The following is a 16452-nucleotide window of genomic DNA, read 5'->3' as shown; positions in this document are numbered from 1 at the left end:
GAGTGTTTGATTTCTTACATTTATTGAAAATACTTTGAAAAGGAATCTCATCTGTGTTGCATATTTTAATTATCAGTCATTATCAGAGGTTACAACTGAACAAACTTGATTTAATATCTGTAAAGTGTGAAAGGTGGATAAATGAGGCCTCTTTAAAACACTGCAGAGTTTTCGGTCCAAGTCGGTGTCTTCATTTGGTTCTTGGTTTCTTACTGACTCTCTGAAGCCTTCCAGTTGGCTTGCTTTCTTTCTCCACCTTCCTCTCACTCCCATCTGGCTCCTTCCTCTTTGAAGTTGCACTGCTCTTCAGCCAGCTCGCCATCATCTTACTGCTGGCTGTGGGCTTCGACTCCTTGGGGTCAAGCAGCAGATTTGTCATTTTAAAACTCTAGACTAACAAAAAACAAAAACTTTATTGCTGAATTATTCAGTCAAAGTCAGTAAAATGTACAACATTAAATCTAATACCTTTTTGCTATTTAGATCCACAGGCTGGAGGCACTCTGGGGAGTTGTTGCGTGAATTGTTGACAAGTGAAGAGACGGGATGAAAAGTCAAAATGTTTTTGGACTCCAATAGTTTCAAGGCATCCAGAGATTTCACCTCGCCAAAATCAAGCCATCTTCTCACTTCTTCCTCTCCATCCAGGATCGCTGGCATTCTAAAAGGAAACCACACAGCCATTTAGCTTTTCATATAAACTCAAGTGTAGAGAAAAGGTATGTTACCCTCCTGTTTACTATCCATACCTATCATGGATACTTTGTATGTTTGGAGAAGATTTCACAGTGATGACAGTGTATGTGTAAAGGGGTTCTCCACCACCTGGAGGCGTCCAGCAGTCAAACACTCCGGCTATAGTCAGCAACTTCCATCCAGTCCACTCCCCTGGTGTCTCTTCTTCCTGAACATGTAGCAACGAGCAGAAAAAAAGAAAATAAACAACATGGCATATTTCATCGGTATGTTGGCCATTTTGACACTCTTAGTCTGGCACTTACATATAGTAATCAGGTTTGTATGCAGAAAATGTAAGTGCAGAGAAAACTCTTGGTGAAAAAATGCACAGTTCTGCTTTGGCTTCTCAACCATGGTCATTTCCGCCACAGCTGCCTTCTTTCTACTTCTGTTCTGAATGAAAGCATGTGCTCACAGTCGAGGACTCATATGTAGCTGGTTATAAGGTAAGTCTGACTTTCTCTGAGGAGATGTCGGTCAGGACATTGTAGGCAGGATTATTCAAACTCTTTTTTTGCAGGAATTTGCACAGGATAGGAGAAAGCATTATTTGTTGTTGTAGTGTGTGGCTTTCTTCATAGGGACACACACAAACCAAATCATCGGCTGCAATTAATTCCACTCTGGAAACTGCTATTCAGTCTCTACTTTAACTTGGTCAAGGAGAATGGCGAAAAAGACAGTCTACCTATAGGTAATAATAGGAGAGGGAGGATTTGGATCTAGTGCTGAACATAATATCACTATGCTATGACGGCTTGCATCTGGACCTATCAAATCTAAGTACAATAAATAATAAAATTACAACAATATCAGTTTGACTTATTCAGACTTTAAGTGCTGCAAAGAAATGTGACACCCAAGCACTATTGTACTGCTTTAGAAAACCCAACACAAACCTCAGGCGAGGCTTTCACTGGGGAGCACGTGGTCTCTAAATTTTCTTCGTTGCCAGATGAGGTTGTGGGATCATCCTGAGCCTTGGTTTTCTCCTGAGGGAAATAAATGAAGAAAGGCTGCTTGCCTTTTTCCTGCCTCTTCCACTCGTAAAATCCATCAGCCAGGATGACACAGCGCTGTCCCTTTATCATGGGGTCCTTTAGGGAGACAAACAGAGTCAGATGTACAGCACTGGAAATACAACAGAGCTTAGCAGTTCCTTGAACTGTATGCACCTTGTAAGATTTCTTCTCCAATATGTTCTCACTGCGGCAGTTGCTGGTGCTGTATTGCATCTTGCTGGGGTCTTTCTCCTTGAACCAAGCAGGTACCAGACCCCAACGCATTGAGGCTAACACACAGTCATCCACAGCAGCATCCTAAAAAATACAAAAATTCAAAATAGTTAGAGAATTTGCTGATAAAATACCACCCATTGAGAGGCTAACAACAACTGATATTACCCTGACTGTGTTTATGTAAATAGTTTGGGTAATTATTCTAGATTTTAAAATGTGGTGTTCTTGCATGGAATTATATTTATGTTTTTGGGTCAGTGTTAGAGATTACAGAAAGTAATGTAAAAAGAAACCTATTTCACTACTGAGTGATCAAAATGTCCCTTTATCAATAACCTCATCTTCACGTTTTTTTGTCGTGCATCGCCTGAAACATTTCATGAATCTCACCCATGATAAAGGTGCACTTTAGATTACCTTGTCAAAATGTCTCCGGGACAGCAGAACGGGACTCATAGACTGAGGGCTCCTGTTATAAGAGGGTCGGTATTTGTCCGCATCTCCATCCCTCCAGCGGGGCTGTCTCCGCCGCCCTCCCCGGGTTCTGTAGGCGGAGGCCCGGCTTAATTCGTCAGGAGCGAGCGTGCACGCAGTTCTTCCACACATGTTATCGTCGACACGGACGTCTACAGACAACCGACAAAAAAAAGTTAAACGGAGGTTTGAAATGTAAACATTAACTCCTCAATGTTGTAAGCACATGGTCTGTTCGTAAACATTTGATAACATAAATAACGTTGGACTTACCTGTATTTTAATATTGCAGAGTAGTTGTAGACGTTACCTCTGTGGGTAGGCTGTGGGTCTCTGTTAATTCACGTGTTATTTATTACAGACCCGTCAACGAAAGTACTACAGGGATATGTCTGGGCACAGACATGAAGAACAAGTATTTGCGTAAGACGTTGACGTACAGGCGCCCCGAATCACAGCACAGGCGGGGGCGGGGCCATCTAAGCCAAGATGGCGACAGATCCGGGATCAAAGGCATACGTTTAGGAATACAAACATTTAACAAATGTTAAAGACTAATGTTAAAAAAGTTATTACATTTGTTTAGACCCAAATACATGCACAATACCGAAGCGTGTCATTATAGTATTTTTTTTTATTTTATTTATTTCCCCAGAGGAGGCTCCATTTACAAAAAAGACATAGATAAAGACAAGGGATAAACTTTAAGAGCACCCCACCACCACCACCACACACACACACACACACAATATAAATAATAATTAAATAAATAAAACTTCGGGATAAACTTCTGTTTTCACGGTCTCGTGAAGGAGAAACAAAGACAAATATTTATTGATAATTTATTCATACATAACATTAACATTTGTAACGATGTGTATAAGTAGTAACCATACGTGCTTAGAGAAAACACTGTCACTCACTGTCAGTTGATAGCATCAGGAACGACCCAGGGGTTGCCATAGTAACAATCAACAGGTCGCAAGTCACCGTGCTTTCCCTCTGTGAAACACAACCGGCTCCAGAGTTGATACACATTTGGACCTCAGCTGGTAAGAAGAACAAACACTGAGATGTCAATGACTTGGAAGCTTTGAAGTAAGAATTGCAAAGCCTACTGAAACAATATCATGATAGTGGACACAGTGTTTGTGGTGTAAACTGAGCAACTTCTCCTATAGGACAAATATGATGTGGGAGTGCTTTTATTGTTGTTGTTTTTTTCAATTGATAAAGGCTTTATGTTTGTTAACATTTAATTTTCTTTTTACATGTCATTGAAGAAAATAGTAGTATACCCTAGTGTAAGGTACAAACCTCAGGTGTGTCAGTCTGTCTCCCGCACAGCAACTTGACCTACTTTATAGTTCACTGCACTTGCGGAGTCTCGTCCTTCAGCCCAGTAGCCAGTAGTCATTGCAAGACCCCTTGTTGCAGATTTTTTTTTTAAACATATGTAAGTACATGTTTGCTGCCCTGTTGCTACTGTGTCTCCTCTGCAGTCGTTTTTGTCTTACCAAACCATGAGGCAGAGCAGAGAAAAAGCCCCCCAGAAGATTGAGGGCTGATGATTTCAGTATGGAGGTCAGCAGATCAAGTCAGTCAGTCAAGCTGAGCCAAGAAAGACATCGGGATACTGATAGACTCTGCACATCATTCCCAAACAGAGGTGGGTGAGACACAGAAATCAACAAAGCAAACACTCTCCCTGTCTAAAAATTGCACGGACCATTTGGTTGTATTTTCTTCTAATGTAACAAAACAATCAAAAAAATGTGAAACCGTCACTTTATTTCCCAACAAAAGAGCCACCCAAGAGGCTTCTCCCAAGTAGGTTTAAATCCTTGAATCATCACGAAAAAAAGGTGATTCCCACATGTCATCTCTGTTTTTTTATGACGTATAAATTATTGGAGCCATTATCAGATAAAAGTCTGGATTCTCTTGACCTTCTTCCTCTTGGACAAATTTTTAATCTAAAACAAGGACCTCATTATTGACTGTAACTTCACACAAATGGACAGTGGACAGTCAAATGGACAGTATTCATTGGGTTAACTTATAGATCACAAAGGTTGAATTAATCATGAGTTCATGTTCAGGACAGGTGGCAAAAGGTTTGAACACAAAGGCCACATATTAAAGTTTTATGACTTTGCTCTTTTATTCTCCAGCTGGAGATGTCCAGCTTTAAGCGTCACATGCATTGTCTTTGGGGTCGTTGTCTGGTGTATCTGCTATTTTGCATGGTGAAAAAAAAAGTGTCAGGCATTCATTCCAATTATTCCTCACCCCCTTACTGGACTAGTGTTATTATGTTATCCCTTTGAAGAAGGCTTAATATATCATGCATGAAAACTTACATAATTGGCTTTTGGCTCAACTGACAAACTAATTTACGCTATTTTATTTTTATTATTTACTGAAATACTCTTTGTATGGTAAAAGCAAGGGAAACCAGAGGCTCATCACTGGACCAGAAGGTCACAGCTGTGGTCCAGCAATGCAACCAAAATAAATCCAAAAACCAACAAACAAGTAGGTATACCTGTTAGGTGACAGCAGACTTGCTGAGTTATTTCACTTTAAGTACTGCAAAACAATACTTTGTCCTATGAGTTTTACAGCCAATTAACACATCCCTTTTCTGTATTTTCTTATTTGTGTGTTTGTGTGTGTTCCAGCTAAATCTCCTGAGAGCAAAGTTCCATGCAGTTTTGGCAGCCTACCTCTTCTAAATCTAGAGAGACTGCATACAGCCAAAGCCCGTGCAGAAAAGGCTATTAAAGTGGGTTAGCTTTACTGAATTAAGGCAAATCCACTTAGCTGATCATTACTATCTTTGTTTTTTCCATTCCCCTCTTTTATTTCTCTTAGATGCATAAGATATTCTCTGTTCAGGGCCCTTACCCAGTCATCAGAGCAGCACTGAGGGCCAGAGGCTGGGTCGAGCGGTGCACAAATCCAAGTCACCGTGCTTACCGGCGACACAGGGATGAGGGCAAAGTCAGCTCTAATGACACCGGTGATGATGATGATGGTGAGGAATATTCTACAGGATTGTTTCAGTAATCACTTTCCTTGTCAGTTTGTTTTATATCTCGCTATTGTTTTATCTAATCTTCATCTCAGATGATGTGGAAGAAGAGCAAGATGAAGATGTGCTGTATGATGTCGTGGTAAAAAAACATGTTTTAAGGTCATTTTTAAGAGATATGGGGCTGACCTTAATAAGATTGAGCTGTCATCATTTTATGTGTCTCACCCAGTCTCGCCTGGTGAAGAATGAAATGGTCTATTTCTATTGGACAAATCGTCGAGACAACATTAATCCCAGCAGTTTGCAGAAAGAGCAGATAACCAATCATTTTGCGCATGCAGGCAGCTTCACCACCAAGGTACATGAAGGTTTCATTATCAGGACTTTATACTTCTCTGGTGCTCTAGTGTTCAACCCACCATTATACCTGTCTTCTTTTTGTCAGGTGGGATTGTGTGTGAACCTGAGGAACTTGTACTGGTTTGATTCAGCAGACCCAGATACCTTCTTCCCCCGCTCTTACAGACTTACAGCAAAGGATGAGAAGGATGCTTTTATTGGTCAGGTTTAAAGTTTTTCCTTCTAATGTTTCCCAGCATCTTTAAGCATTTACTTCAGCATATCATTTTGACCCTCCTGTTTCTGTCTCCCTTTGTGTAGAGGACTTCAAGCGGACGGCCTGCACCAGTCTGTTAAAGTACATAGTTGAAAGAGCCCAGGGTGTATATGCACAGACAAAGACCTGCAACATTCGGCCTGTTCAGAGTATGACTTTCTCTTACAGTACATTATCTCTGTGTAGCTGAGTAAAGAAACAAATCACTTTCTTGCTTTACAATCAGGTCAGAGAAAAAGAAACAGACTGCGATCTAGGCCGGTGGTCCTTTCACAAATGATTGACATTGCAGTCAAAGTGTGCCAAGAGTTCCTGGAGAGCCTGGAGCATTATGACATAGACCAAAGCTTTGAAACTGCACAAGTGATTTCAAAGCAGGAGTGGGCAGAGTTCTTTGAGAGTTACTACCTGGTTGTTCAGTGAGTAGGAATAACAGGAAACTATCCTGATTAAAGTGCACTATGGTATCTTGCAATGTGTTCTCTCTGTGTCTGTTCCTTCACTCAGCGGTGGAGCAGAGGTTGAGGCCAGCGATGAATTTTTGCCCAGCTGTAAAGCCATGGTACAGAGGCTGGGGAAAGTCAGTCCACAGCTAGACATAGAGGGCACACAAAACATCTGGATCATTAAACCCGGGGCACAGTCCAGAGGCAGAGGTAAGATAACAGGCCCTGTCAGACATACTGTACATCAATATTTCTGATTGCTCTGTCTGACCTGCTGTAACCTCCCCTCTAGGCATTAAATGCTCCAAACGTTTGGATCAGATCCTCAGACTCGTGGATGGGGATTCAACTCTGATTAGGGAAGGCAAGTGGGTGGTGCAGAAGTACCTGGAGCGGCCCTTTCTTGTCCACGGCACCAAATTTGATGTGCGGCAGTGGTTCCTGGTCACAGACTGGAACCCACTGACTGTGTGGTTTTATAAAAAGTGCTACTTGCGCTTTTCTACGCAGCCTTACTCGCTGGATAAACTTGACAAGTAAGACTGTGATACTTAGTGATGGAAGTTACCTGTATTCAGAAGGAGGTAGCTCTTATAGCTCTGTTCTTGTACTTGTCCTCTCTCTTTCAAAGATTAAGGTTTACAATTGGCCTGGGGGTTGAGGGGGGACGTAAACATTATGTAGCCTAAGCATGAATCTATTCTTACGAAGACTTGCTACCAGTGAGACACTCATATATTTGGTTTGTTCATAAATATTACTGATTGACACTGAAAGAGTTGTGGGGGGAAATAAAAGAAAGAAGCAGATGTGTAACCACATGAAAATTAGTTTAAAAAAGAGGAAGTGAGAGAAAGATGGAGGGGACTGATGCTGCATCACTGGGTATGTTAATTTTTGTGGTTTTTAGCGGGAGATATACATTTATAGTGATGCATGTATTTTGCATTAAATAATAAGAACTTCTGTGTTTTTTATACTTGTGACTAAATATGTCTTTGTATAGTCTTACGTTAAATACTAACTCAGCCAATAAGAAGTTGATTTAGGAAAGATTTGAAGACAATCTTGGGGGTTGACGTGAACAGGCTTGTATCATTTTCACTCTTATTTGTCATTCAGTCTTGCCTTCTGTCTCCTTTCAGCTCTGTCCACCTGTGCAACAATTCAATCCAGAAGCACCTGAGGCCCTCCCAGGAACGCCATCATGGTATCCCAGCAGACAACATGTGGTCGGATGACCAGTTCAGGGCCTTTCTCTCCAGCCAGGGCCAGGAAGCCCAGTGGCAGGCTGTGGTGGTCCCAGGGATGAAGAAGGCTGTGATCCACACTTTACAAACAACACAGGATCTGATGGATTCACGCAAAAACACCTTTGAGCTCTACGGTGCAGACTTTATGTTAGGTAGGGTGTGATCAATGAAAAATTATGAAGGATGTACTAAATTACAGTATACTGTATAGTTCTAATTTGAACGAATATTGTTTTATAATTATTGTAAACGGTTCTCAATGAATGCATACATTGGTTACAAACACTATTGTTTGTTTCTAAGGCTGTGACTTCCATCCATGGCTGATAGAAATCAATGCCAGTCCCACTATGGCTCCCTCCACCCCTGTAACAGCCCGACTCTGTGCTGCTGTGCAGAAAGATACACTGCGAGTCGTCCTGGACTGGAGAGCAGACCGCACTACAAACACTGGGGACTTTGAGCTCATATATAGACAGGTGAGGATGTTACTGTGTCATTTGAAGTGACCCAACATGGGATGGTAATATATACTACTTTTAATGTCACTTTGGTCCCTAGACAGCCGTAGAAGTGCCTCAGTATGTAGGACTCAACCTACTTGTTGAGGGCTTCAAGATCAAAGGCCCATGCACATTTACTCCAGTGAGATCCTCCAACCATTTAGCACTAAAACATCCGGGGCCCGCTAAAGAGAAGGAACCTGCAACAAGTAAAGCAAAGCCTCGGTCTCAGAAGTTGTTTGAAGATACAGAGGTAAAAACTAAAAGCAAGTTGGTTCTCCTGCCACCGCTGACCTTTAAGCATGAGCCAATCATGCCTGAACCTGCTGAAACGCTTCACCTGCCGATGACTGGGAACAAGTCCATCCACCTGCCCATAGCTACCCATGCTCACTCTTTAATTCTGTACAAAAGGAATTCAGAGTCAAAACTCTGCTCAGAGAACAAACAACGCTGTTCCATAAAAAAGCAAAGTGCTTCTTTGCCTCTGGAGATAAATGTTCCAAAACAATGCACACAAGCAGCAACTTTACTTGCAAAAAGTACTTAAACAAATGAAGAAAGCAGCAGAATCATTCACATGCTCCTTCATCAGCCTTCTCTTTGCAGTGTAACCTACCTCATAATAAAATCCAAAATTGAATTGATTTTCTCTCTTGTTTTTACTTACTTCCTTTTTTTTTTTTCTTTTTTTTTACTATTTTAAAGATGGGATCAACACAACATTTTGGATAATTGATTGATTAATTGACTGATAGTTTATTTCTAAACAAAATTTTAAACAAGATAAAACAAAAAAAAGACAAATGTAGTAGTAGTCGAAAAGGAGTAGACGGAAGTCAAAACTTATATATCCCTAACCGCATATTACATTTCTTCTATTAGTTTAAAGATTATTTCATTGATATCATTAAGATTAAGAAGATAATTTGGTAAGTGTGCTGGCATCTCTCCAGCAACCAGCCTAACTTCCAGATGTGGTCTGCAATGGAACTTGGACTGACATCTCTGCGGTTCTCAAACCATGTACCTATAGACAGTCTTTTTGACAATTGATTATATATGTGTCAAATTATAAACTGTATCACCACACTTTTTTATGGATTACAAAAGATAGGAAATGGCAGAGAAAACATTGTTTTAAATGAAAGAGATATCTAATATGTATGTCAGTAGGACAGTGGTTTAAACTTTAAAGGGACAGGAGCAGGGAGGAATAGTGAGGGACTGTAAGTATTGGCATTAAGAAATTAACAATAAAGTTAAACATCACATAAAGCTGAAGTGATGTTATTATGTGTTTCTTCAACTAATAACCTGAGGACTGCAAAATTGTATCCACGCCCTTTCCCTCTTCTGAACACTTGGTGGCGGTACTGTCCTTTTGAATACACATGTCGACGTACCAGAGAAGAAGAGACTTCACATGAAGAGGACACACAGCTCTTGAAACACGACTTAGAAATGGCGGCGTCCGTGTGCCGAGTCGGGAGCACCGTGGGTCGAACCCTCGCTAAAACCCGCAGTGTGAGTATATAAGACAAGCCCCGTGTATTTAAGATAGTCTGCACAGTAAAACATACTGTAGTCATAGCTTCTGATCAAGCTACATGAATGAAAATAGAGGAAGACTGCTTGCTAAACTGTCAACCGGTTAGCATCAGTTAGCTAGCAGTGAATGCAAGGTCACCTCTCATATAAGTCTTTATGTCTCAATAAAATGATCTGATATCTAATGTTCATCTTTTATACGTGTTATTAATGTCAGCTAGTCTTTGTTTTAATTTTCTTTGGTCAGTCACAAGGTCAGCGGCTTTAGTGTGTTACGTGTCCTCACTTGTCCCCACACCGCCGCTAACTTCCGTGTTAGCAGAGTTATTATTATTACTAATATATAAGACTTACTATTATGATGTAGGCGTTATTAGTAAAGAGTTATTATTTTTGTTAAAGAGTTGTTATATGACTATTATGACTTTGGAAACTCGTACGCTGACGGCATACAACTTTGATGACTTTAATAAAGCTTTGATTGTGTTTTATGTATTTAAGAGACGATGCTCAAAATGACTACAGTAATACTGTTGAATTACTTTTTGGAAATAAAATTAAAATATCAGAATGCTGTCCCATTACTTGACAATACAATGGGACAAACAAAAATAAACAAGTAAACTATTGTTTTTACATTGTTAAAGACTTTTGGTTTGTTCTATTTTTAGACTTTCTACTGATGCATTGAAGGAGCTGGCTTTGGTTTTAATGGCTGCCAGCCTTTATTTGAGGTGTTTTCCTACACAAAACAGTTCTTCACTTGGTTATTGATCATTAAAGTGGTCTATTCAGCAGAGTTTGCCTGGTATACACAGTACAGGCGGTTGGCTCGTACAAAAGGTGGCCTGATGCACAGATAATGTGTACATCCCACCGTGACTTCTTATTATCTCCATGCTGTAACACCAGTATCTGAAGTCCTCTTATTCAGGATCTGCAGCCACCAAAAGAAGGTTTATGAGATCTTCCAAAAGACCACTACAGACTAATCATCTTTAAATTAAAAAAATAAATTCAATGAATGTTTAATAATACTTCAAATGAAAGTTGTACAAGACAGTAAAAATGTTTCTGCATTTTACACAAAGAGAAGCGTACACCTGTGTTTCTGTTCAGATTAGTGTAATCGGTGCTAAAGAATAGACATGGAAAGGACCTTGTTCTGCTTGTAGCCTTTTTTTACTCTACAATAGTTGATACAATAATTGTGTGGATTTTAAGATGTGTTGCCAGTGTGTGGATAGTCCTTATGTGTGAGCTGTGTTATATGTTATATTCTTTAACAGCCTCCAGGGACACTAATTATCTTTGGGACTGACAATGATTTAGAATAAAGGGGTTTAACAATGGGTTTAATGTGACCATGTTTCAGTTACCCGTGAAGATTTGTTTTATGTTAGACATTTGCAAATGAATCTTCTTGCATTTGGTTTCTTTAGCCCATCTTGCTGTCTCTGAGGCGAGGACAGGCCTCAGTCAGCTATGCCCAGAGCCTCCTGGGAGCCCCAGAAACCCGCCTCACTGCCCTGGACAATGGCTTGAGGATCGCCTCAGAGGAGACTGGACATGCCACCTGCACTGTAAGAAAATAGAAGGGGCTCTTTTAGAGGAGGTTGTAATAAGCCATAATAGACCATCCGTTTGACATTAAGTAAATGGCTTGTTGTGCATTTGGCTTGCAGACTAATCTGTCCTCTCTTATTTAAATGTATGGTCATTATCCCAGGTTGGACTGTGGATCAGTACTGGAAGTCGCTATGAGAGTGAAAGGAACAACGGGGCAGGTTTCTTCCTGGAGCACATGGCTTTTAAGGTAGGATTTGATAGAACTCAGAACCCTGTTAAGTTTCCCTGTAAATCAAACTAATGTTTATGTTAAGATACAGTGTTGTGCAGGAGAACACATTATGTGCTCTTTGAGTTGGATATGTTTCCTTCCACACGTTTTATTTCGTATTAAAGTGTCTTAGCAGCAGAGCAGGTTGGAAGGTGATGTTCCACCGGCTGGTTCTGATGTTCAGTTTTAGTCCTCTTGTGCTTTCATAACAGTTAGTTTTGTAGTTTGTGAATGGTTTTAGGGCTCAAAAGGTTGACGCCACATAGGTCAAACAAGTATATAATTGTCTGTAGCGATGTTTCACTGTGGAAAACGTAATGTCCTTTAGGGAACCAAGAAGCACCCTCAGACAGCCCTGGAGAAGGAGGTGGAATCTATGGGTGCTCACCTGAGTGCTTACACCTCCAGGGAGCACACTGCGTACTACATGAAGACCCTCGCTAAAGACCTGCCCAAAGGTGACATGACTTGCTTACCAGCAGTGATAGAACACAAAAAACCTTATACCGTCCTTTCTTGTTTGTAATGATGATCACAATAACTTGGCTCAGTAAGTTAATGAATAGTAGCTGAGATCGTAACTACAGTTTTTTTTAATCTGTTTTTTTCCCCCCTAGCTGTGGAGCTGCTGTCTGAGGTGGTTCAGAGCTGCTCCCTGAGCGAGGCAGAGATCGAGCAGCAGAGAGGTGTGGTGCTACGTGAGCTCGAGGAAGTCGAGAGTAACCTTCAGGAGGTTTGCCTGGACCTCCTGCACGCCACAGCCTTCCAGGGCACCGCTCTGGGACAAAGTGTGCTGGGACCCTCCAACAATGCAAGGCAAGGGGGGCTGCTTGTTCAAACGGACTTGTAAAATATTAGTCACAACTCTGTGATACACTTTCATAAAAGGGAAACTTTTGTCAAAAGAGGGCAGTGTTGTTATATGGAATTATTGCTGCCCAACAATAATCACACCACACTCTTAATTTGTCACTGTGTTACTCAATCAAACTTTTAGTATATTTTATTTTTTGTACTGCTCTGCAAGATATCAGCAATCATCATATTAAATGTTTCCAGGACCCTGACCCGCCAGGACCTTGTGGAATATGTCAACAGCCATTACAAAGCTCCTCGCATGGTGCTGGCCGCTGCTGGAGGTAAGTCCTCTTCAGTTTCACTTTTTGTCTGAGGAGGATTTCCACCTTTCCTGGATTTAGTGAATCGTATTGATGTGGTGCGTTTCCTCCACAGGTGTGACCCACGATGAGCTTGTTGGGTTGGCCAAAACTCACTTCAGTGGGTTGTCATTTGAGTATGAGGGAGATGCTGTGCCTCTGCTGACACCCTGCAGATTTACAGGCAGTGAGGTGAGATATTTTGTATCAGAACTTTTTTTTTTTTTTTTTTTTTACTTTATTATTATCAGTTATTATTATATATATCAGTTACTGACAGTAACTTCTATGACAGTCATGCAGCAGTTTCAGACAAACGTAAAGGTTGGATGTGATTCTGGGTTGTGATTGAGCACAAGCAGAGATGATTTTAACGCTCGGCATTAGATATCAGTATTCATGTGTTTCTCTCTTCTCTGTCGTCAGATCCGTATGCGTGATGATGCTCTGCCTCTTGCACACATTGCCATTGCTGTCGAGGGAGCCAGTGCTGCTAGCCCGGACATCGTGCCACTTATGGTGGCCAACTCCATCATCGGCAGCTTTGACCTCACCTATGGTGGTGGAAAGGTTGGAGATGTGTTTTTGTACATGCATGATTTATTTAAGGCAGTAAAGAAAGGACAGTAGTGATGAAACTGACGGCAAGGAAATAATCCATCCAATAATAAATCAATGTTGTTGATTTTTCACATTTGCCCTGTTAGCTTTGCCCACTTGAGGTTTTAAGTATCTTGAGTGGCCATTATTAAGGGCTACACTATAACTCTCTCTTATTCCTGGGTCAGGGGTCTCACCCCTGCCTCTGGACCTTTAGGGAGGAACAAGATCTCGAGCATGTGTAGAAAAGCCCAAATTTCCTTTTATTTCAGTAACACAACACTTAATTGTGGGAGGAAAGTTGTACTTGTGTTTGCTCCACCTTAGTCTGATGAGAGGAAAGTAAAACATAATAACTGTACTTCATCATATTGATATTTGTGTGCGCTGTTGCTGGTTTGCTTAAAGACTTTACGGCTGTAGCATGTTTAACTTAAACCGAGTCGTCGTAACACCACACATCACAGGGACTATAATACAAATGTGTTCCAAACATCAGTCCATAAACATGGAGGTTTTCCCCGTCTCTGTAGCATCTGAGCAGCCGATTGGCTCGCCTGGCAGTGGAGGAGAAACTGTGTCACAGCTTCCAGGCCTTCCACTCGTCCTACAGCGACACCGGCCTGCTGGGTATTCACTTTGTGGCTGATAAGCACTACATCGAGGATATGATGCACTGGTCCCAGAACGCCTGGTCAGTACAGACTCCAGCTCAGAGAATAGACCACAACTTGCTTATGTTGTCGCTTTTGATTAATAGAAAATGCCCATATTTCTTCTTCTATCCCTCCCTGCAGGATGAATCTGTGTACCACCGTGACAGAGAGTGATGTGGCTAGAGGCAAGATTGCTCTCAAGGCCAGCTTGGTTGGACAGCTCAATGGTGCGTAACGTGTCCGTCGCTTTTACACAAACAATATGAACTCCTCAGAAGCCTCAGCTAACAAACCTGTTTTGCTTTTTAGGAACAACCCCAATATGTGATGACATCGGCAGGCACATCCTGAACTACGGGAGGCGTATTCCTCTGGCAGAGTGGGATGCTCGCATAGATGTGAGTTGATTCTCGATAGAGTTCTGTTTCTAAAATCATAAAAAATTCAAGTCAGGAATAAGATTTTTTTTCTCAATCTCCTCTTTCAGGCTGTGACCCCCAGGATGGTACGTGACGTCTGCTCCAAATACATCTATGATAAGTGTCCTGCTGTGGCAGCTGTCGGTGAGTTCAGTGTTGTTTTGGGACCTGTGTTGGAATATGTTTCTCTAAAGGTGGGCATACACTGCGCAGCCCCCCCCCCCTTTTGGGCCCATATCCGAGTCGGGCAAGAATTTCAGCTTAATCTGGAGTCGTGAGTGGTGTAGCATACAGAGGGCAACAAGCACCGATATACCCCTCCTGACAGGCTTGGTTGGTCGACTGAAAATCAAACCATATTTTGGTCGCCCCTCATTATGTGGGTTTTCCCCTCATTGCCCCGCATAATTAAACATCACCACATCCAGAAGAGAGTGAGGACATGAAGGCCAGACTTGTTGATCAGCAATAAACACACAAGGGATTCATTTGGAAGATCAACGTATAGATTCAAAATTATTAAAAAGGAACCCAAACTTAATATTTGTCGCCTAAAATGATAGATTAGGCTACCAATATAAATCATTTGTAATCCTTGCATGTACGGACGTGGCCGTTCACTCTTTCTAAACAGAAAAAGTAACAGAAGTGATCCAAAAATGGTAGTAGATCGATCACTAGTGTACCATAAGAAAAAAAGATGCGATCTCACCAGGATAGGAGGATGAATAATCTGGTCGGTTTGATCGTCTTTGTCTCAGCCTCGCCATGTGTATCCCTTCACGGGTTAGGAGATACGAGGGAAACTTCGGAGTATCTTTCAGACCCGATTCAAGCCTGAAGGGTTTCCATGAAATGACAGCCTGGCCCGTACCCATCGCTCTTATAGTGTGAGCAATCATGTCGCAGCATCGGACTGCACAGTGTGTGCACACAAATCGGGAGCTTTGGCTTTTCATGGCATGTTATTTCCTTGTGCAATTTGAGTGTGAGATTTTCAAATGATCAAAAAGCACTGCTGTGTATGCCTGCCTTAACCTGTCCGTCCTGCCTCTCTCCACCAGGCCCTGTGGAGCAGCTGCCCGACTACAACAGAATGCGCAGTGCCATGTACTGGCTGAGGTTTTAAGATAATAGTTGTGTTGCTCCAAGTATCTCACGTTTGCTCCTCATCTCCCTCTCAACGTCCCCCTGCCTTCCTTCCACCATCACTGCGACAGTAAAGTCCATGAGGATCGTCCACCTGTTGTCTTGACAGCACAAGGCAGCTCTCAGCCTCTCTCTTCTTCCCACCTGTCAGTGAGGGATGAAGCCAGTCTGCTCATTGTTAGCTTTGAAATAAAGTGTCAGTTATCATTTGATTGTGCTGAACAGGTCCTCATTACCTGCTGCTGACTTGGAGAGGAAGAGGCATATAAAACCATCTACAGGACATAACACCTGATTACAGGTCCTTTGGAGCAAGAGTATATTTATAATTTCTGTAACATTTGTTTCTGTCCTCTATTGTACATAACAGAAGCTCTCATTGCGACAAAATAAAAACCTGTAAAACACAGGCCCAGTTTGGTCTCCTTTTCATTTTCATGTAAAAGTTTCAGATATACAAAATGGATTCAATTACACATTTCTACAAACTTTTCATCTATCCATTTAAGTCTGGTTAAACAAAAAAAACCTTGTTATTCAAACTTTAGGCTGCAATCATATGTGGGTTCAAGTAGTACTGTATTTATAGTTGGACTTGTCACCTCACATATCTACAGTACATTTACCTTGTTTCAGAGAAGCCATTAAGAAGACAAAGATGTGCTGTCTTTGTAGGCTCCTGAATGGTAAGAGGCACACTTTCTAAATACACAATAGCTTCTTCACATTGCGTTGTAATTACCTGGTCTAAAAAGATATTAACATTCAGTTA

General features: G+C 41.4%; 2 protein-coding genes across 2 annotated transcripts; one reads left to right on the top strand and one right to left on the bottom strand.

Moving 5' to 3' along the window:
• Positions 1 to 5: 5 nt before the first annotated feature.
• On the bottom strand, positions 6 to 3457 carry hmces (5-hydroxymethylcytosine binding, ES cell specific). The gene is made up of 8 exons (XM_079340997.1): positions 3374 to 3457; positions 2724 to 2929; positions 2394 to 2602; positions 1914 to 2057; positions 1638 to 1835; positions 750 to 904; positions 469 to 661; positions 6 to 352 (listed from the first exon to the last, which is right to left on the bottom strand). The coding sequence occupies exons 3-8, from the start codon at positions 2580 to 2582 to the stop codon at positions 191 to 193; spliced, it is 1041 nt and encodes a 346-aa protein (XP_079197123.1). The 5' UTR covers positions 2583 to 2602; positions 2724 to 2929; positions 3374 to 3457; the 3' UTR covers positions 6 to 190.
• Positions 3416 to 16076, top strand: LOC306822185 (tubulin monoglycylase TTLL3-like). The gene is made up of 26 exons (XM_079341008.1): positions 3416 to 3502; positions 3953 to 4119; positions 4899 to 4988; positions 5135 to 5238; positions 5328 to 5490; positions 5583 to 5629; positions 5720 to 5848; positions 5936 to 6050; positions 6151 to 6255; positions 6333 to 6525; positions 6614 to 6762; positions 6845 to 7088; positions 7698 to 7957; positions 8109 to 8284; positions 11302 to 11442; positions 11589 to 11675; positions 12028 to 12157; positions 12317 to 12515; positions 12759 to 12838; positions 12933 to 13048; positions 13283 to 13426; positions 13990 to 14150; positions 14254 to 14339; positions 14422 to 14510; positions 14600 to 14675; positions 15596 to 16076. Exons 2-26 carry the CDS (start codon positions 4029 to 4031, stop codon positions 15658 to 15660), a joined length of 3240 nt encoding a protein of 1079 aa, XP_079197134.1. The 5' UTR covers positions 3416 to 3502; positions 3953 to 4028; the 3' UTR covers positions 15661 to 16076.
• Positions 16077 to 16452: the final 376 nt, after the last annotated feature.

This window comes from Symphodus melops (assembly GCF_947650265.1).
Source record: "Symphodus melops genome assembly, chromosome: 4".
Taxonomy (NCBI): Eukaryota; Metazoa; Chordata; class Actinopteri; order Labriformes; family Labridae; genus Symphodus; species Symphodus melops.
This window is presented reverse-complemented; position numbering and strand designations above follow the sequence as displayed.